The sequence below is a fragment of the Eriocheir sinensis genome, chromosome 37, assembly GCF_024679095.1.
Source record: "Eriocheir sinensis breed Jianghai 21 chromosome 37, ASM2467909v1, whole genome shotgun sequence".
Lineage (NCBI taxonomy): Eukaryota > Metazoa > Arthropoda > Malacostraca > Decapoda > Varunidae > Eriocheir > Eriocheir sinensis.
In genome coordinates, this window is record NC_066545.1 from 12,844,071 (window position 1) to 12,866,570 (window position 22,500).

General features: G+C 43.7%; 1 protein-coding gene across 2 annotated transcripts in view; it reads left to right on the plus strand.

Annotated features, from left to right (window-relative positions):
• Positions 1–22,500, plus strand: part of LOC127008270 (speckle-type POZ protein B-like) — a 118,208-nt gene that overhangs the window by 68,527 nt on the left and 27,181 nt on the right. Inside the window, exon 1 of one of the 2 annotated variants that reach the window (XM_050880053.1) lies at positions 8,199–9,396. The exons of the other annotated variant lie outside the window; for it this stretch is intronic. Coding sequence (XP_050736010.1) covers positions 9,214–9,396 — 183 coding nt within the window. The 5' untranslated portion in view covers positions 8,199–9,213. Of the gene's footprint in view, positions 1–8,198; positions 9,397–22,500 lie in introns of those variants that run through there. 2 annotated transcript variants of the gene reach the window in all.

Consider the following 22,500-nt stretch of genomic DNA (forward strand, 5'->3'; position numbering starts at 1 on the left):
CCCTTCATCACCTTCTCCTCCTCCTCTTCTCCTCTTCCTCTTCGTTGCTTTTTCTCTTCATTTTTTCCCCTCCTTTCTCTTTCTTCCTCTTCTCAGCTTCTTTTTTCTCCTCTCCTTTTCCTTTTGTCTTCTTTCTCTCCTCTTCTCTCAACATTCCTTTTTTCCCTCTCATCTTCATCTCCTCTCTTCTTCCCTCTTCTCTCTTCTCTTCCCACTCTATCCTCCTCCTCCTCCTCCTCCTCCTCAGTCCCTTTTACCTCCCTCTCTTTACCCGTCTTCCTCTTCTTCCCACTCCTTCCTCCTCCTCCTCCTCCTTTTCCTCCACCACTTTTCTCTCCAATTTCCTCCTCCTCACTTTTTTCTCCCATTTTTTTCTCTCCATTCCCCTTTTTCCTCCCTCAATCTCCCACACTGTCCTTGCTGAGGCCTTCCCATCTCTAATTTCCTCCTCCTCCTCCTCCTCCTCCTCTCCTCTTCTTCTTCTTCTTCCTCCTACGTAAACAGACAAATATTTGCTTCTATCCATCAGTGACTCACAATTTTGTTTTATTTTTTGTTTTATTATTATTATTATTATTATTATTATTATTATTATTATTATTATTATTATTATTAGTAGTAGTAGTAGTAGTAGTAGTAGTAGTAGTAGTAGTAGTGGAAGTAGTAGTAGTAGTAGTAGTAGTAGTAGTAGTAATACTGTAATAATAATAATAATGGTAATAATGATAATAATAACAATAGTAATTATGAAGATGTTTTTGGACAAGATAAGAAAAAAAATATTAGACAGAAAACAGTTTGCAAGGAGAAATTGGACACCCAGCTATCTAAATGAGAGAGAGAGAGAGAGAGAGAGAGAGAGAGAGAGAGAGAGAGAGAGAGAGAGAGAGAGAGATAACGCTGGTCTCACCTTGTTTTCTTTCTCTTCCACAGGTAAAGACAGAGACAGGTGAGAGACGGGTCACGCGGGAGAGAGAGAGAGAGAGAGAGAGAGAGAGAGAGAGAGAGAGAGAGAGAGAGAGAGAACAAAGGGCAGGAGAAGAGGAGGAGGTAAACTGCCTCACTGCCCGCACTTCCGGTCCCTCCTCTCCTCCTCCTCCTCCTCCTCCTCCTCCTCCGTTTTTAGCCTTGAGAGGAGCCATCTTCACTTCCTCCTCCTTCTCCTCCACTCCTTGTCTTTCTTCCCTCCTCCTCCTTGATGCTCCTCCTCCTCCTCCCCATCCTCCCCACCTCTTCCCCAGCGGTTCTCCGGGCGGGGTGAAGGTTCGGGTTAAGGTGAGTGTGCTGGGGAGGAAGGGGAATGGAAGAGGGGTGGGGAGGAGGAAGGGGGAGAGGGGTGGGGAGGAGGAAGGGGGAGAAGGGTGGGGAGGAGGTTGGGGAAGAAGGGACTGGAGAGGTGAATTAAGAACGGTCAATCAACCTCCTTCTCCTTATCTGATGATGGGGGAAGATTAGGGGAATGTGGGGAGGGGAGGGGAGGATTGCAGGAAGGGTTATATGGGGAAGGAGGGGAAGTGTTGGAAGGAGAGATAAGTGGGTTTGGTGGTGGGGAGGAGAAGGGGAAGATGGGGAGGGGAGAGAAGTTTGTATTGGGGAGGAGGAGGAGGAGGAAGAATAGGGGAGAAGGGAAGATTGATGAGGTAAAGTGAGGAGGAGGAAGAGGAGGAGGTTATAGAGGTAGAGAAGAACGAGGAGGAGGAAGAGGAGGAGGTTGGTTGTGTTAGTAGAGAAAAGAATGAAGATGATGGAAGAGGAGGAGGAGGTGGAGGTGGTGGAAGGAGAGGAGATAGTGATTGAGGAGGAGGAGGAAGAGGTGGAGGAGGTGGTGGTGGAAGAAGGGACAGGAGAATGTTGTGTTTGGAGAAGGAGGAGGAGGAGGTGGAGGAAGGGAGGAGGAGGAGGAGGAGGAGAGCGTGGGAGGTCAGTATGAGTGTTTTTAGCTCACTTGGGAGAGAGAGAGAGAGAGAGAGAATATGAGTCAGGGGGAAGATAAGAAGAAAGGGGAGAGAGAGAGATAGAGAGAAGGAAGATGATTCACAGTAAGGAGAACCATGAGAGAGAGAGAGAGAGAGAGAGAGAGAGAGAGATCGCAGGAAAATGATGACGTGAAGTTGAAGGGAGAAGCGAAAGGAGGAATGAAGGAAGGAAATGCAAGGAGGGAGGAAGAGGAGGATAATATTACAGGTTACGAAAGAAGGAAGGAAGGAGAGAAAGAAAGAAAGAAGGAGGGAAGAGAAGGAAGTGAAAAAAAGAAAGAAGAAAGAAATAAGGAAGGAGCGAACGAAAGAAGGAAGGAAGGAGAGAAAGAAAGAAAGAAGGAGGGAAGGAAAGGAAGGGAAAAAGAAAGAAGAAAGAAATAAGGAAGGAGCGAACGAAAGAAGGAAGGAAGGAGAGAAAGAAAGAAAGAAAGAAGGAGGGAAGGGAAAGCGAAGAAATGAAAAAAGAAAAATAGAAGAAAAAAATAAGGAAGGAAGGAAAGAAAGAAGGAAAGAATGAAGGAGGGAAGGGAAAGAGAAGATCTATCTATCTGCATCTATCTATCATATCTATTTCTATCAGTATTATCTATCTATCTATATATCTATCTATCATCCTTTATCCTATTTGTCCCCTAACATAATTCGATTACACACACACACACACACACACACACACACACACACACACGGAGCTGGTTCTACGAATTTTCATAGTAATTAGATTGTGACGCGCGTGTGTGTTTGTGTGTGTGTGTGTGTGTGTGTGTGTGTGTGTGTGTGTGTGTGTGTGTGTGTGTGTGTGTTTTCATTCCATTACCCTTCATTTCCCTTACGCTTCCTTGCTTCCCTTCCTTTCCCTTCCTCTCCTTACTGTTTAATTTTTCCTATATTCCCTCCCTTCCTCTCACTTTCCTTCCTCTTTGGTTTCCCTTCCCATTCCTTTCCCTCCCTTACCTCTCCTCTGTTTTCCTTTTCCTTCCCTTCTCTTACCCTTCCTTTCCTTTCTCTTCCCTTCCTTCTTTCCTTTGCTTTCCCTTCTCTTCATGTTCTCTTCCCTTCCCTCTTACCCTTCCCTTCCATTCTCTTCCCTATCCTTTCCTTCCCTTCCCTTCCATTCCATTCCCTTCTCTTTCCTTCCCTTCCTTTCCCGTCCCTTCCCTCTTACCCTTCACTTCCATTCCCTTCCCATTTACTCCCTTCAGCTTCCATTTCCTTTTCATCTCCTCCCCATCTCTCCCCTACCCTCCCTTCCCCTCCCTTCCCATCCCTTCCCATTAGCCTTGACCGTTTTAATAATTGATGGATGGATGATCAATTGGATATAGGTGGGTGTAGCATCTCTCTCTCTCTCTCTCTCTCTCTCTCTCTCTCTCTCTCTCTCTCTCTCTCTCTCTCTCTCTCTCTCTCTCTCTCCACCAACTCACTATTCGTTTATCACTCTCCTCCTCCTCCTCCTCCTCCTAAGCTCTCCAAATCTCCTCCACCATTATCTCCCTCACGCCCTCCACCAACTAACCTCCCCACCCCTTCCCCATCTCCTCCTCCCCTTCTTTCCCTTCTCCCCATTCCCCTTGACCTCTCCTCTGCTCCACTTTCCTCACTTCTCTCCCCTTCATTCACTTCTCTCTTTCTCTCCTCTACTCTCTTTTCCCTTCTCTTCCTTTCTCTCTCTTCTTCCTTTCCTTTCCCATCTCCCTTTTCTGGCGTTTGTTTGTGCGTTTGTTTGTCACTTAATCCCTTCTTATCCACTCCCTATCCTTTCCTTTCATTCCTCTTCGATTCTCTTCCTTTCCCTTCCGTTTCCTTCCCCTCTTCCTTTCATTCCATTCCCTTCCATTTCCTTCCCTTTTCCTTTCATTCCATTCCTTTCCATTTCCTTCCCTTCTTCCTTTCATTCCCTTACTTTATCATCCACTTCGTTATCTCTATCCTTTTTCATCCATTTATTTCCACCCCCTTTCTTCTTTCTTCTCATTCCCTTCCCTTCTCTTCCTTTCCCTTTCCCTTCCCTTCCCTTCTCTTCTTCTTCTCTCCCTCCTCCTCCCTCTGGCACCCTCCTACATCAGATTCCTCCTTCCCACTCGCTGTCAACCTCCTCCTCCTCCGCCTCCTCCTCCTCCACTTCAACTTAGTCACCCCCTCAAAGGAAGAAGACGGAGGCAGGAGAGGTTAGGTTGTTGGTGGTGGTGGTGGAGGAGGAGGTGGAGTGGGAGGAAGAGGAGGTGTTGGTGGTATTTAAAATTGTGTTGCTACATAGTTGAGTTTGGGTGTGTTTGTTTATTTTTGTTTGCTGTTGTATGATGTTGTTGTTGTTGTTGTTGTTGTGTACTATTATTATGTAGGCGTGTTGTTGCTGAGTTAAATTTGTTTGTGTGTTTGTTTGTTTATATTCGAATGTTTGTCGTGTGTTGCTATTATTATTATTATTATTATTGTTATTATTATTATTACTACTACTACTACTACTACTACTACTACTACTACTACTACTACTACTACTACTACTACTACTACCATTCATCACCACAACCACCATCACCACCATCACCACATAACCATCACCTCCACTTCCACTACCACCTCCATCACCACCACCATCGCCACATAACCATCACCTCCACTTCCACAACCACCATCATCACCACCACCACCTCTAGGAATGGTGGTGGTGGTGGTGGTGGATAGCGGTTAGTGGAGAGTCGGTGACCGCTCCTCCCTCCCTCCCTCTCCCTTCCTCCCTTCCTCAGTGACAAGGGAGGGAGGAAGGGAAGGAGGAGGGAGGAAAGAGCTCGCTGTCCCTTTGTCCTGAGGAAGTGTCCTTGAAAACTCCCTTCCTCCCTCCCTTCTCTCCCTCACCTCCCTTCCCCTCCCTGTCCCTCTCTCTCTCCCTCCCTTCTTCTAGGCCTCCCGCTCCCAGGTTCGGTATTATTTATGAGAGAGAGAGAGAGAGAGAGAGAGAGAGAGAGAGAGAGAGAGAGAGAGAGAGAGAGAGAGGGAGTTAGCTGATAAAGTATTGGATAAAATAGATTAGAGAGAGAGAGAGAGGTGAGGGTGGGGAGGAAATGGTATAGATCGCCAGGTGAGAGAGAGAGAGAGAGAGAGAGAGAGAGAGGTATACACTCGACCTTGAATCGGAGGACAAGAGACCACTGAACTCCACGGAGGGTGACGTCCTCTCTCTCTCTCTCTCTCTCTCTCTCTCTCTCTCTGCTAAATTTACTTGTCTTTCATCTATCTCTACGTCTTCATCCACTTCCTTATCCTTTTTTTTCTTATTATTTTCCTTCTTTTTTCCTTCTTTCCTCTTTTCCTTCTCTTTTCCTTCTTTTTCTTCCTCCCTTTTCCTCTTTTTCTTTATTTTTCTTTTTTCCCTCCACTTAAAAGCGTCTTGTTTACCTCTCTCCTCCTTTCCTTCATTTCCCGATTATATATCCCATTATCGAGAGAGAGAGAGAGAGAGAGAGAGATGGAGGAGGACCTGTATTTGGGGATGGGGGGGAGGGGGGAGAGGAGGTATTTTTCAAGAGGTCTTTCATCCTTCTCTCTCTCTCTCTCTCTCTCTCTCTCTCTCTCTCTCTCTCTCTCTCTCTCTCTCTCTCTTCCTCAATTCCTCTCTCTCCCTTCCTTTTCTTTTTTCCTCCTTACTTCGTACTCTTCCTTCCTTCCTCCTTCCTTCCTTCCTTCCTTCCTTTCTTTCTTCCTTCCTTTTTTATCATATTCTTCCATTCATTTTTTTCTTTGTTACGTTTCTTTTTTACCTTTGTTCTTCTTCCTTGCTTTATTGATTTCGTTTTTTTTCTTGTGTGTGTGTGTGTGTTTTACCAGGAAGTTCAATGCATCAAAGAGCTCGTGTCTGGTTAGTCTCTCTCTCTCTCTCTCTCTCTCTCTCTCTCTCTCTCTCTCTCTCTCTCTCTCTCTCTCTCTCTCTCTCTCTCTCTCTCTCTCTCTCTCTCAATCACTTATCATAATGTAATCTTTTATCTCCTTTTAAGTAATGTATGTAGTAATCTATGACACACACATACACACACGAACACACACACACACACACACACACACACACACACACACACACACGAACACACGCACACAACGGCATTGACCCTTTGAAGGTCACCTAACTCTTGTGACCGATCAAGGGCAGCAGAGGTCAGAGAGAGAGAGAGAGAGAGAGAGAGAGAGAGATACGGGGTCTCTGACATAAGCAATCATAAATTTTATGTCAGGTATAATACTTGAGAGAGAGAGAGAGAGAGAGAGAGAGAGAATATAGTATTGTATTTCTAGACACAATTTGTATATTGAAGACGAACCTTTAATTATACAACACACACACACACACACACACACACACACACACACACACACACACACACAGGCACGCACTCAAACTGAAAGAGACAGACAACTATGAAGGTGAATGGAGAGAGAGAGAGAGAGAGAAATTAAACCTCGGAGTAGTAAGTAGAGAGAGAAATGAAGGGAAGGTCAGGGAGGGAGGGAGAGAGGGAAAGGGGGGGAAGGTAGAGAGGGAGAAGGGAGAGAAGGAGGGAGGGAGGGAGAAGAAAGCTTGTGGAGGAGGGAGGTGAAGGATGGTGAAGGAGGCCGAAGATAGGGAGAAATAGTTCCTGGTGGTGATGATGGTGTTGATGTGGTGATGGTGGTGGTGGTGGTGGTGATGATGGTTGTGGTGATGGTGGTGGTGGTGATGTGCTTTTTTTTCACTCCTGCAACGCTTCAATGAGAGAGAGAGAGAACCAACCGACCTTACCCTTCCCCCGCCTGACCTCTACCACCCACACACACACACACACACACACACACACACATATGTTTGTTTGTCTGCCACACCTGTCCTTACCTCTCTCTCTCTCTCTCTCATTTCCCTTCTGTATCTCTCCTCTCGTCTCACTCCTCCTCCTCCTCCTCCTCCTCTTCCTCCTCCTACGCTTATCTCTCTCACCCTCAATGTTTCTTCTTCCTTCAATCTCACCCGATCTCTCCTTCCCTCCTCCTCCTCCTCCTCCCCCCCTCCTGTCATCCCAGCAACAGCAAAACACATTAAGAATACAAACATTTTTTTTACATATATTTCTTTCCTCCTTTCTTCCCTTCTTTATTCTTTTTATCTTATTCTCTCTTTCTCACCTTCTGACCCCCGTTTTTGTGACCTTGCCTGACCCTACTGACCGGTTGTGTGGTCAGGGAGGAGGGAGGGAGGGAAGGGAAGGAGAGAAAGGGAGGGAAAGTAGGAGAGAAGAAGGATTTTAGTGGGAGGAGGAGGAGGAGGAGGTCAGCGAAGGAAAGTAGGGAAGAGGAAAGCGATCTCTCTCTCTCTCTCTCTCTCTCTCTCTCTCTCTCTCTCTCTCTCTCTCTCTCTCTCTCTCTCTCTCTCTCTCTCTCAATCTTCCACGGTATTGCAGATCTTGTGTATGTAGAGAAATCAGGTCACATTTCTCTCTCTCTCTCTCTCTCTCTCTCTCTCTCTCTCTCTCTCTCTCTCTCTCTTTCAGTCCTCGCTTCCTCTTCCCTGTGTGTGTGTGAACCTGTGAGCGCGTGTATGTATGTGTGTGTGCGTGAGTGTGTGTGCGTATCCTTGAAATGGGTTTGAGCGGAGGTGCACACAAAATTTACATCCGTATCTGTGTGTGTGTGTGTGTGTGTGTGTGTGTGTGTGTGTTTTGGTCTGAGATGAAAACTGATTGATTGGTGGTGGTGGTTGTCGCGGTGGTGATGGTGGTGGTGGTGCGTGGCAACTGTAGTAACTCCTATGTGGTGTTGTGGTGGTGGTGATATGGTGATGAATGTATGTATATGTATGTATGTATGTATGTAACCTAAGTATATAAAAATTATGATCCACACACTTATTACATTCTAAAGTGGAGGAGGAGGAGGAGTGTGGAAGGGTGCAGGAGGAGAAGAGGAGAAGGTGGAGGTGTGTTATAGTTGTGGCAGTGGAGGAGGAGGAGGTGGAGGTGGAAGTGGAGAGAGACGGGAGATGGAGGAGGAAGAGGTGGTGGAGGAGGTAAGGTTAGCAATGGAAGCAAGAGGAGGAGGAAGAGGAGAAGGAGGAGGAGGAGGAGGAACAACAAATAGCGGTATCTAGCAACTACCATTCCTCTCTTGCCTCCCCATTGTCCTCCCTCACTTCCTCCTCCTCCCCCTCCTCCTCCCCGGGCCTTCCTCCCTTCCTCTCCTCCCTCGCGAGCACCAATAGCAGAGCGGAGCAGTCAGTTGAGTCAGTTCACCTCACTCAGTTGCCCGATGCGTGGTGTGAGAGGCGGACGAGTGCCACTATTCCTCACTAACCATCCTGTTGGCACTAAATCCACTACCCCCAACACCCACACGGATATCCGCACACCCCTTTGATACCTTCTGGGTGTAGAAAAGGCATCGGGCACCCCAGGAAACACCTCCCTCACACGCACCTTACCCAACCAAGCCACTTCAACCCCTCGCCCTCCACAACATCACTAGTCACAAGGATTTAGTGTTGGGAGAGAGAAGTGGTGTTGTGTGGTGGTGTTGTGTTTTGGTGTTGAGGTGAAGGAAGGAAGGACAAGCTCGCTACTGCTGCCTCGCGATTGTGGTGTATTAGTAGTGGAAGGAATACATAGCTAGCGTGTGTGTGTGTGTATATATTCTGTGTATACGTTTAGTGTGGTGTTATACTACTACTACTACTACTACTACTACTACTACTACTACGACTACTACTACTGCAGAAATGTGTGTGTAGTCCCTTAGTAGAAATCAAAAAAAGGGAAGAAAGAAAGAAGAAATAATACCAACGAAATAAGAAAGCAAATGATATACCAACTGAGGAAATAACACATACACAAACACACTCACACATAAACAACCCGATCAAGGAAAGAAGGATACAAAACAAGGAAAAGAAAAGATTAAAACTCCACCACATACCAATACACAAGTGGATCGAATGGACTGGTTAAAAGCAACCCACAAAGCCGGTGGTGAAGGAGGTGGATGTGGAGCAGAAGGACGTTGGTATAAGTAATAGAAACCAAACCCCATAGAAAAGTGGAGGTGACGAAGAAACCAGAAGCAGAAAACACCACCAACACCACTAACACCACACCACTCAACACCACGTGAAAAAAAAAATCCCCAAACCAAGCCTATCAGTGCCTTTGGGTGGTGTGTGTGCGTGTGTGTGTGGAGTGGTTGGCAGGTGGAGTAGGAGGAGGAGAAGGCGTGTGAGTGCATGAGCGGGTCTGTGCTTTGCGGAGGTGGTGGAGGTGGAGGTGGAGCTGCTGGAGGCTCGACCCTTCTCCCCTGCACTGTGGTGGAGTCAAGTCTTCGGCGTCTGTTAGGCCGGCACACGGGCGAAGGAGGAGCCTACCCTGGCCGTGACCTGACCGCGGGCAAGACGGCAGACACACGCAAGGTCAGTCAGCAAGCAGGCAGGCAAGGTCAACCAGGCGAGGGGGGCAGGCAGTGAGGGAGTAAGCAGTCACACGCACACACAAGGTTGACTGAATTTTGGTTGAAGGAATGGAAAATGGACGTTATCATGATTTTTTGGTGTTTAAGAAATATTAACTCGAAATTTGTTTTAAGTATGATGCAGATGCTTAACACACACACACACACACACACACACACACACACACACACACATACACACACAACACCTCCCCTTCCTCCCATAACCTATCCTAATGACCCCTCCCCTCCTCTTCCCATTCCTACCCTCCCTTTTTGGCCACCGTCACCCCTAACCTACCCTCACACCTACCCACCTCCCTAGCTACCCTTGCAACCTTCCTCATCCTTGTCCCCCCCACCTCCTCCTCTTCCCCTTCCTCCCCTTCCTACACCCCAACAGCGAGGTCACTCCTCAATGCTGCTGCTTCCCACTCCTTCTCTCCTCTCCTCCCCACCGAACCATTTCCTCCCCACGCTTCGCTCTTCCTCCCTTGAAAATAAAACATGCATAGATATTTATATTCTAACACACACACACACACACACTTGAATGATATACACTTTATACACGCAAGGGTTGAAGGATTTTAAGTTTGTATGCTAAAAAGAAAATAATTTATACATGCTCGTTCGTTGAAAATACTAAAATGATCTTTGTATATACTGGAAAAAATGTATAGTATGTTCTGTATAGTGAATGACATGTAGAGAGTTGTTGAAAATGGTGGATACGAGGTTTTACATAGAGGGGGAAAATATATGTTGGGTTTAGTAAAGGATTTTGAAGTGGTGGAGGTGATGTAAGAGGATGTTTGTGCAGTACCGTTTGTTTACTTAAGTGGTTGTAAAATGGTGGTGTTGACAATGGTGATGACGAAGGAATGCTGACCGTGATGATGGTGATACTGCGAACGTTTGATATGGGGGCAGGAATGGTGATGAATTGTATGTTTGTTTAGAGTTTCTTCCTGTAATGGTGTTGAAGGAATGGTGATGACGGTGATTGCCGGGGTGGTGATGAAGGGGAATGGATAATTTTTTTTGGTGGTGGTGGTGGTGATTTCAGTGTATGGTATGTTTTTTTTTTTTATCTTAGTGGTGTTGAAAGAATGGTGATAAGGGTGAGTGTGGTGGTGACAGAGGTGGTGGTGATGACCTTGTGGGAATTCCGTACAACACTAATTATTGTACATCACCAAGACACATTCTCTCTCTCTCTCTCTCTCTCTCTCTCTCTCTCTCTCTCTCTCTCTCTCTCTCTCTTTGCTTCCTTCTACTTTAAGCGTGTTGCCTCTTGCCTCCTCTTCTCCTCCTTCTTCTTCTTCTTCTTTATCCTCCTTCCCTTCTCGTATCTTCCCTCTTAAATTTCTTCCTCTTCCACGTCCTCCTCTTCCTTTTGCTTTCTTACTCTCTATCCTCCTCATTTCTTCTCCTCACCCCCTCCTCCTCCTCCTCCTCCTCCTCTATCCATGGGAATTGGAACGTAAGAATATGTGAAGCGAATGTCCTTTCCCTCCTTGGCACTCTTCCTCCTCCTCCTCCACGTCTTCCTCCTCCTTGCACCAGCTCTTTTCACCTCGGCACAACCTCCTCTTCCTCTTTTCAAATTGACTCCTCCTCCTCTTCCTCTTCCTCCTCCTGAAAATGTTTGAATCAACAGCACGTGGGATTTTTACAGGAAACGAAAAAAAAAATGTAAAAAGAACAAGACGAGGAAGTGAGGAATTAAGAAAAAAAAGTGGGAATACCAGAGAGAGAGAGAGAGAGAGAGAGAGTTACATCATAGAGGATAAGTTGGAACAGCTGGGATCAAGCGTGGACAAGACCCGACAGAGAGAGAGAGAGAGAGAGAGAAATAATGAATGAGGAAGAGAGAAAAAAGGAACAGAAGCAAGGAAGCGGACACGAGAAAGGAAATTTATGAGGAAGAGGAAGAGGAAGACAAGGTTAGAAATTAAGAACGGAAGGAAAGAAGGAAGGGAGGAGGAGGAAGAGGGAGAGTTTAGGAAATGTGATTGAGGGAGGGAGGGAAGGAAGGAGGAAGTGAAGACAGAGGAAGAGATAGAGAGAACAAAAATACGTGAAGATAAGGAGGAAGATGAAGATAGGAAAGAAAAAATGTGAAGGAGATTAGAAAGAAGGAAATGAGTGAAGGAGGAGGAAGGGGAAAGAGGGAAAAATGGAAGGTGTGAATGAAGAAGAAGAAGAGGAGGAGGAAGAGAGGAAGGAAGAAAAATCGTGAAAAGAATGAGCGTAAAGAAGGAAGATAAAATGAGGGAAGACGATAGTGAAGACAAAGAGGGAAATAAAAGTGGAGTAAGAGGAAGAAAAATATACATAGTGAAGAATAAAATGAAAGAAAAGTGTAGGAGAAGGAAGAGGAAGATAAGAGAGAGAGGGAAAAGGAAAAGAAGGAAGAGGAAGAAGAAAATGAAGAACAGTTGTGGGAGATTTTTATATATATTTTTTAGTCATCTTTTTCGTGAGTGGAGGTCGTTCGTTGATGCGATTATTATACTCCATTTATGTTCTATTACTACGATGCTTGTTTAGTTTGTGGATTTATTTATCAGTTTATTTTATCAGTGTTTGTTTTACTTGTTTACTTATTTGTTTATTTTGCTTATTTATATTTAGGTATTTTTGGTGCCGGGTGTGAATGTTTGTAAGGAAATTTTGATGTTCCTTTCTTTCTTTTTCTTCTTTCTTCTTTCTTTCCTTCTTCCTCTTTCCTTCTTTCTTCCTTTCTTTCCTTCTTCCTCTTTCCTTCTTTTTTCCTCTTTCCTTCTTTCTTCCTCTTTCCTTCTTTCTTACTCCTTCTTTCTTCCTCTTTCTTTCCTTCTTGCTTCCTTTATTCGCATTTCCCCTTCTTTCTTCTCTGCTTTTCTCTCGTATCTTTTTTCTCCCCTCCTCCTCTTCCTCTTCCTCTCTTCCTTTCAATTCTTCCTTCTTTCTTCTCTAATTTTTTCCCTTCCCCGTTCTTTTCTCTTCCTCAATTTCTTTTCTCCTCCTGTTCCTTTCCCTCCTTCCTTCTTCCCTTTCTTCCCTTCGCATTTCATCTACCCTTCCTTCTCCTCTAATTTTTTTCTCTTACTTCATTTTTCTTTCTCCTCCTTTTCCTTTCCCTCCTTCCTTCCCTTCTTTCTTCACTTCGCATTTCCCCTTCCTTCATTCACTGCCCTTCTCCCTCCCACTTTTTTCTCTCTTATCTTCATTTTTTCTTTCCTCCTCCTCCTCCTCCTTCTCTTCCTTCCTTTCCTTCCCTCTTCCCTTCTTCACTATGCGCTATTCCCCTTCCTTCACTCTACCTTTCTACCTCCTCCGCTCTTTTTCTCTCCATTTTCCCCTCCTCCTCTTCCTCCTCCTCCTTCTCTCTCTTCTTCCCTTCCTTTTATTCTGTTTCCCTCACTCGTTCTCTTCCTCCTCCCCCCTTCCTCTCTCCCTTCCTCCTTCCTGTTTCTTTCCCTGTCTTCCTTCCCCTCCTCCTCTCTCTTCTCTCCCTCCATTCTGTCCTTCATTCCTTTCGCTTCAACAGTATTTTTCTTCTCTTCTTTTTTCTTTTCACTATCTCCTCACTTTCACCTCGATTTTCCTCTTTTTCTTCCATTCTTTATTTATCCGCTAATCTTTTTCCTTTCCTCTTCCTTATTTTTTTTATTCTTATCCTTCTATTCATCCTTCCTTTATCAGACCTTCCTCCTTATTCTTTCTTTCTTATCTTCCTCTTCTTTCGACTATACTCTTCATATTGTTCACGAATTTTCTTCTTTCCTCTTTCTCGTTTCTCTTTTTCTTCGTTTCCCTCTTCCTCTTCTTTCTCCTATCCTCTTTTTCTTTTTTATGCCATTATCTTCCTTCTCACTGTCCCTCATTCCTTCTTTAATTCCTCTTTTGTCTTTCGTCTTCACCGTCTGTCCTTCCTTCCTTCCTTCCTTCCTTCCTTCATGGTTTTCAGCAGTAGTTTTCCTTCGTCCATTTTCGCAACTCTTTACTCCTCCTCTTCCTCATTCCTTCTTCCTCTTTTTCCTTCCTCTTTAAAGCGAGTCGCAAGGTCAGGGAGTCAGGAAGGGTCAGAGAGAGAGAGAGAGAGAGAGAGAGAGAGAGAGAGAGAGAGAGAGAGAGAGAGAGAGAGAGAGAGAGAGAGAGCAGTCACGTAAGGGTAAGGTCAGTTCTTGTGGGTCAGAGGTCAAGCTGAGAGAGAGAAGGATATTTACTTTTTTTATTATTTTTTTTTATTTTGCTTATTTGCTTTTTGATTTCTGGTAATTGTTTTCTTTTCTTTGTTTATTTTTATTTTACTTTTTCTTTATTTTCAGCATTATTTGAGGTTGTTTATTACTTCTCTCTTTCTTTTTTTGTGTTTGTTTGTTTTTATATCTTTATTTCCTTCTCTGTTGTTTGCTATCATTCAATCGCTCTATTTATATTGTTTCCTTCTTTTCCTTCTTATTCCTTCATCTCTTTTTCTTCTCTTGAATATAGTCATTGTGAGTTGTTCCTTTTTCTATTTATTTTCTTCCTTTTTATTTAATCCTCCCTTCCCTATTGTATGCTGTCATTGTCATTATATCATTATCATATTATATACTTTCTGTAATTTATTATTTTCTATTTCCTCTCTTACTTTTATTTTTCCTTTCTCTCTTTTTTTCTTCCTATCATAGTTTCCCTTTCATTCCTTCCTTTTCCAGTTTTTCGTAGTCTCCCTTCCATTCCTTCCTCTTTCTGCCATTCCTACTTCCTTTTCCCTTCCATTCCTCCCTCTTTCTGCCATTCCTACTTCCTTTTCCCTTCCATTCCTCCCTCTTTCTGCCATTCCTACTTCCTTTTCCCTTCCATTCCTCCCTCTTTCTGCCATTCCTACTTCCTTTTCCCTTCCATTCCTCCCTCTTTCTGCCATTCCTACTTCCTTTTCCCTTCCATTCCTCCCTCTTTCTGCCATTCCTACTTCCTTTTCCCTTCCATTCCTCCCTCTTTCTGCCATTCCTACTTCCTCTTCCTGTTTTCTGTAGTTTCCCTTCCATTTCTTCATCATTCTGCCATTCCTCCTTCCTTTCTTCTTTTCTTTCTATTCCTTTCTTTTCATCACAGTTTTGCTTCACATTGGTTTAGTCATCACCACCTTTTCTTTGTGTTTGTTTGTTTTTATATCTTCATTTTTCCTTCTGTTGTTTGCTATCATTCAATCGTAGTATTTATATTATTTTTGTTTTTATATAATGTTTTCCTTCTCTGTTGTACGCTATATCATTCAGTCGCTGGTAAACTCTGCAACAGTCTTCCTTCGTCTGTATTTCCTCCTGCCTACACTTGACCTCATCCCAGACACCTCTCCACCCGAAATTGACCTCTCTTTCGGCCACTCATCTACACTCCTTCACATTGGTCGTCATCACCTTCATCCCTTTCGCTGATAAACTCTACAACAGTCTTCCTTCGTCTGTATATCCTCCTGCCTACAACTTGACCTCATCGCCGACACCTCCACCCAAAATTGACCTCTCGCTCGTCCACTCATCTACACCACTTTCTTACATAGCAGGAGAGATGAGCGGGCTTTTTATTTCCCTCATTTATTTTTTACCCTTGAGCTGCTTCCTTTACTGCAAAAAAGAAACAAAATCTGCGTTGGCGCCTAATTCTAACTATCTGTTTTAATAATCGTATCACTCGGCTCTTGACGCACTATTACAAGTCCACCAGGATACTAATTATAAAGTTACCCTGGGAATTAGCAACCACAATGATTAGGGGCGTGAGTAAATAAAGGGGGGTGTAGCAAAGGGTATCAGAGCGAGGATCAGCAAGTATGTAGTGTTTTGGTGAGGAAATGTTGGGTTAGGTTGTGTGGGTCTCTCTCTCTCTCTCTCTCTCTCTCTCTCTCTCTCTCTCTCTCTCTCTCTCTCTCTCTCTCTCTCTCTCTCTCTCTGTGATTCCTTTCTTCCATTTTTTACTATTTTTCCCTTTTTCTTCATTTTCTTCACCCATTTCAGTAGTGTTAAATTTGTTATCCTTTCAAATCTTTATCTTTTCTTTCTTTCTTTTCTCTCTCTCTCTCTCTCTCTCTCTCTCTCTCTCTCTCTCTCTCTCTCTCTCTCTCTCTCTCTCTCTCTCTCTCTCTCTCTCTCTCTCTCTCTCTCTCTCTCTCTCTCTCTCTCTGTTTGCAATCTGTCTTTTCGTATGTTTGTTTGGCTGAATTTATCTATCTTGCTTTCAATCTATTTCTTATTTATCTATTTACCTCTGTCTATCTTAATTTCTTGGTCTAGCTGTCTATCTATCTACTTATCTATCTATTTATATCTCTATCTATCTATCATGTTATCTTTTGTTGTGTTTATTTGCGTTTTCTGATAATTATTGCATGTGTTTAGAGAGAGAGAGAGAGAGAGAGAGGCATCAAATCGAGGTAACCTATTCTCTTTTTGGAAGGAGAATAAAATAAATATGTTAATGTCGGTATTTCTGGAGAGAGAGAGAGAGAGAGAGAGAGAGAGAGAGAGTACTAACCCTAACCCATCACTTACCGTAAACTCCGTAAATGTTATCAAATGTCGCCAATGAAACAATTATTGGAGTACTTATCCAGGTAACTTTGCACCTGAACCTCGGGTAAGTTGGGACACAGACGGACAGGTGAACAGACGTGAGGGTGACACAAAAGACACACGTGAAAGGGCAGGTAGATTATAACAGACAGACGGACAGACAGGTTTACCAGACAAGCGAAATGAAGTGAAAAAAAAAAAGATATTACAGGAAGGTGGACAAACCGTGGTTATCTACACACGCAGATGGACAGACAGTTTTACCAGACAAGCGAAATGAAGTTAAAAAAAAGCGATATTACAGGAGACAGATTAACACACAGACAGTTTTACCAGACAAGCGAAATGAAGTTAAAAAAAAGCGATATTACAGGAGACGTGAAAGAGACAGACGCCAGACAGATTAACACACACAGACGAACAGACAGTTTTACCAGACAAGCGAAATGAAGTTAAAAAAAAGCGATATTACAAGGTGGACAGACTTTTTGTGGTCATAGCGGAGACGTGAAAGAGACAGACGCCAGACAGATTAACACACACAGACGAACAGACAGTTTTACCAGACAAGCGACATGAAAATAAAAGATGATGATACTCAAAAGGTGAACAGACATAACAGATTTTTTTTTAACATTGTGAAGAGACATGAAATAAACGAAAACGCATTACAGAAATAGAAGACAATTGAACGCGCTAATTAAAACATGACAGACAACCGAAATCTATTGAAAGGAAAGTGATGTTACAAAATGGTTCACAGACATGGACGTTATATTTTTTTTGTGTGTGGTAATAGTGAAGAGACATGAAGGAGACAGACGCACGACAAGAAATGACAGACAGACGGACAGACAGGTTTAACAGACGAGCGAAATCAGATGAAAAGAAAATGCGACGTTGCAGAAATGTTCAAACAGACATAACAGACGTATAAGTGACAGACAGACACACTACATACAAGAAATCACAGTTATACACACAATTTAACAGACAAACAAAATCATATGAAAAAGACATTGCAGAACAGAGAAACAGAGAGACATTACACACACACACACACACACACACACACACACACACACACACACACACACACACACACACACTAAATCATGACCACCACCACCACACACACAAAAAAAGGGCTACCCACGATTTTTTTTGGCCACTAGAAATCATTAACGCATGACCTGAGCCCAGCCACGTATGACCTAACATGGGTGGCAAAGGTGAGTCAATTAGCAGGTATTAGTGAACACAGGTATAAAAAAAAAGAGGGAAAAAAAGTAATGAAGGTGTGAGTGAAAGTGTGACTGAAAAATTAGCACCTGGGTCATTCAATTAGTCACACATACGCATAGGTGAATGAGAGTATGAATAAGCATGTGAGTGAATGTGTAAGTAAACATTTAAGTGGAAGAATATGAATAAATGAGTGTTGTGTAAATGAGTATGAATGAACAAGTGGAGTGGAAGTACGATGGAAGAATTTGCACCTGAGGGATTCAATTAGTAACATATGCATAAGTGAATGAAAATATGAATGAGTATGAGTGTGTGAATGAATATGTAAGTGGAAGAAGATGAATGAATGAGGGATGGGCAGGAAGCGAGGGAGGTGGGAAAGGAAAGAGGGGAGTGAGAGAGGAAGGAAGGGACGGAAAGGGGTGAAGGAAAGGGAGAGGTTTGGGATTGTGAGGGAAGAGGGAAGGTTAGGAAAATGATATGTCTGTGTATATCGAAGACACTGCACTAAATATGTCTCTGTGTGTCTGTATGGTGGTCAGGGAGAGAGGAATGTGTCTGTTACGATGTGTGAGTGTGTGTTTGTTTGTAGAAGAGAAAGATTAAATCGTTGACTCAGTAAATTAATGCAGGAATGAATGTGTGAGTGAATGCAAGTGAGTGAGTGTGAGTCTGTAATAGAGAGAAATAAAATAAAATAAAATCGTTGACAGTAAATGAATGACGAATGAGTGTCTTTACGAGTGAGTAAGTGAGTCATTAATAGAAAGAAAGAGAAGATGAAATAGAATAGTAGACAATAAGTGAATGACGGATTGAATGCGTGAGTGACCGTCTTTGCGAGTGAGTGAGTGAGCGAGGCTGCCGAATGAGTAAAAGTCGTGACCCAGCGTACTGCTAATGACCACACTGGAAAAGGTCGCCGCGAAGGTCAAGACGATGAAAAGTGGTAAAGAAAAGAAAGAGTGAAAAACCCGGGAAGCTGAAGGCTGATGATATTTGGACATAATTAAGTGGGGGAGATAATTACTGGCCATTGTTTGTATTGAAGGAGTATTATTATTATTGTTGTGAGTGAGGAAAAGATGAAGGTAAATAATTAATGAAAAAATAGAAATTGAAAGATGGAAATTTTAGCAGAAAGAGAAATTGGTTTGATTATTACTACTACTACTACTACTACTACTACTACTACTACTACTCCGTGACATGAAGGCTAGCGCTGGGGAGGAGGATGAGGAGACACTTAGTGGGTTGCAGAAAGAGGTCAGGTACATAAGATTATACTACTACTACTATTACTACTACTACTACTACTACTACTACTACTACTACTACTACTACTACTGCTTCTGTAAATTGGTTCAGGGTACTGACCTCGCTCCTATTTCACATATACACAGTCTCTCTCTCTCTCTCTCTCTCTCTCTCTCTCTCTCTCTCTCTCTCTCTCTCTCTCTCTCTCTCTCTCTCTCTCTCTCAAGATTTATAACATTACTTGCGTTTTTTCTTTTTGTTTCATGTTTTAATGTTTGCATAGTACATCGAATTATCGAATGTGTGTGTGTGTGTGTGTGTGTGTGTGTGTGTGTGTGTGTGTGTGTGTGTGTGTGTGTGTGTGTGTGTGTGTGTGTGTGTGTGTGTTTATTTTCTCTCCCTCCCTCCCTCCCTCTCGATTCCTTCCCCTCCACCTCCTCCTCTTACTTCCTTTCTTTCTTTCTTTCTTTTTACGTCTTTCTTTCTCCTTGCCTTATCTCTTCTTCCTTCTCCTCCTCCTCCTCCTCCTCTTCCTCCTGCGTCACTAGTACGAAAGTGGGAAAGGAGGACAAGATGAAGGACGTGTATGAATAATAAATGGTAATTGCGTGGAGTAGGAGAGAGATAAGAAAGAAGGGAAGAGGGAAGAAAATGGGAGAAGGGAAGTGGGCGATAGAGGGAAGATGGATGATGATGGAATAAGGAGTTGGGGATAAATATGTAACTGAAGAAGAAAGGAAAGAAAGAAGGATTGGAAGAAAAGAAGGAAGGAGAGAAGTAGGAGAAAATTGAGGGAAGAAAAGAAGGAATTGAGGGAAAAGAACAGAAGGGAAGGAAGGAAGGAAATAATGTTGGGAAAAGTAAATTAAAGAAAGGGAATTAGAAGAGAATGATGGAAAAACAATGTAAATGCAGAACAGAAGAAAAGGAAGGAAGGAAGAAACAATTGAAGAAAGGAAAGAAGTAAGAATGAGGAAAGATGATAAAGAAGGAATTGAGGGAAGAAAATATAAATGAAAAAAAAAGAAGAAAAGAAAGAAAGGAAGGAAGAAGGAGATGAAGAAAGGAGAGAAATAGAAGAAAAGGAGGGAAGATGATAAGAAGGAATTGAGGGAAAAAATATAAATGACCAGAAGAAAAGAAAGAAAGAAATTGAAGAGAAGACAAGAAGATTAGTTTGTGAATAATTAAATGAGAGCAGTAACACACACACACACACACACACACACACACACACACACACACACACACACACACACACACACACACACACACACACCTGACCATAATGAGGTTACCTGTCTGACCTGACCACCCACTTGAGGGGCTTGCTGGGAGGTCACGGAGAGAGAGAGAGAGAGAGAGAGAGAGAGAGAGAGAGAGAGAGAGATTATTACGTAGAATATATCAATGTTTCACGTCTCTATGCATTATGTATGTATGTATATGTGTATTTAGGCTGTATACGAATGAGGCAAAGAACAGAAGGATAATAATAGAGAAAGAAATAAAGAAAGGAAGTAAGGGAGAGGAGAATAAAAAAGGTAAAAAGGAAACGTGGCTACAGACAAAGAAATAAAGAAGGGAAGTAAGAAGGAGGAGAAGAGAAAGATAAAAGCAACATGGCAATAGACAGAACTAAAAGGGAAGAAAAGAAGAGGGGAATAGAGATAAAAAAAAACGTCTAAAGAAAGGGACAAAAGGAGGAGGAGGAGGAGGAGGAATAAATAGCATGAAAATCTGATAAGTGAATGTGTGATAGAATTGTACAATCTATTTATAAAACCTTTGTGAAGAGAGGAGGAAGAAGAAGAAGAAGGAAGATAGGAGAGAGAAATAGGAGGAGGCGCCTGGTTGGGGAAGAAGAGGGCGCTGAAAGGGGACAAAGGAGAAGGATACGGGAGGAAAGAGGAGGAGGAGGTGGAGGAAAAGGATGTTTGCTTGTGCTAGAGAAAATTGTGTGGAAGAGGAAAAAGTGGGAAGGTGTGTGTGTGTGTGTGTGTGTGTGTGTGTGTGTGTGTGTGTGTGTGTGTGTGTTAAGAGGTTTAGCTACATCGGGCAAGGTCACCACCACCACCATCACACCACCACCATCACACCATCACCACCACCACCACCACCTACTTGACCACAACAATACCACCATTCAAGCGATGACAACACACACACACACACACACACACACACACACACACACACACACACACACACACACACACACACACTCAAGGATAAAACATGGGGACATTTTACATGGGTTTCCCCCCACTCCCTCTTCCCCAGGTCTTCCCCACCCCCTCTACCTCCCCTTCCCCTCCCCTCCCTGGCCTTCCCCCTTTCCTCCTCCACTCCTCCACTCCTCCACTCCTCCACTCTTCGCTTCCTCTCCCACTTGTGTTTTAACCTTTTTCATCATCCCTCCTCCTCCTCCTCCTCCTCCTCCTCCTCTTCCTCACTATTCCATAACCTCCAATGCCTTTTTTTTTATCCCATAGTCCCTCATCCCTTCCCCCTTCCTCCCTCTCCCCCTCCCCCTTTCCCCTTCCTCCCCCTCCCCCTCCCCCTCCCCTCCCCTTCCCTTCCCTTCCTTAGTATACCTGTTCACATTTCCTGGTTTGTAGTGTGTGTGTGTGTGTGTGTGTGTGTGTGTGTGTGTGTGTGTGTGTGTGACTGAAATAATCTTGCTTCCATGGTCTTTCCTGGATTAATAATTGTTGTTGTTATTGTTGTTGTTGTTGTTGTTCCTCTTGTTCTTGTTGTTCCTCCGTCTCTTTATTATAAGTTCTTTTTGTTTCATTCGTTTGCTGTTTTAATTCTCTCTCTCTCTCTCTCTCTCTCTCTCTCTCTCTCTCTCTCTCTCTCTCTCTCTGCGTGACCCCCACCGCCACTACGTTTTCTAGCGATGACCTTCAGTGACCTTGCCCCTCCCTCTCCCCCCTCCCCCCCTCCTCCCCCTCCCTTATCTCGTCCTCGCTTCCTACTCGTCTTATTAATGTCAGTTACTCGTTGTGTTCTTGCGTGTGTGTGTGTGTGTGTGTGTGTGTGTGTGTGTGTGTGTGTGTGTGTGTGTGTGTGTGTGTGTGTGTGTGTTGAGAGGATCGATTGTGTGTGTGTTGAGAGAATCGATTGTTTGTGTGTTTGCGTGTGTGCGCCCGAGAGAGAGAGAGAGAGAGAGAGAGAGAGAGAGAGAGAGAGGACAGCCTTGGCTCAGCATCCGGTCACACAGGATACACACACACACACACACACACACACACACACACACACACACACACACACACATTAAGCTTGCATACCACCATCATCATCATCTCCATCATCATCACCATTTTAATATAATCGTTGATGTTCTTTTCGTCGTTGGTGGTGAGATGGTGTTGACGAGTGGTTGGCAGTGGTGATGACCCGATGGTGGTGGTGGTGGTGGTGATGATGTAGGTTACTGTGGTGTTGATGGGAAGACGTCCTGATCCTATGGTATTGAGTTGAAGCAGGTGATGGTATGTTTGGTGATGATGTTAATAGTGATGTTGCTAGCTGGATGGTGATGTTTGTGTCAGTAATTCTTGATATATACGTCATTTGATAGTAGCAGCGGAGGTTCTGGTGGTGGTGGTGGTGATGGTGATAACATAATGTAGATAGTGTAACGATGGTGTTATAGATAGAGGTGGTGTTGACAGAGAAGGTATGGGAATGTAGTGACGGGAGATAGTGGAATGGTGATACGTGTGGTGATGGTAGTGGTCGGAGGAGGAGAAGGAGAAGAAGGAAGAGATGGAGGAAGGAAGGGAGAGAAATAAAGATGGAGAGAGGGGGGGGGGGGAAGGAAATAAAGATGAAGAAGAGGGGGAGATGGGTGGTGGTGGTGGTGGTAAAAGTAGTAGTAGTAGTAGTAGTAGTAATAGTAATAGTAGTGAGAGGAGCAGAAAAAGAAGAACAAGAAGAAGAAGAAGCAAAAGAAAAAGGCTGATAATGATGAGGAGTAGAAGTTAGGTAGAAATTGGAAG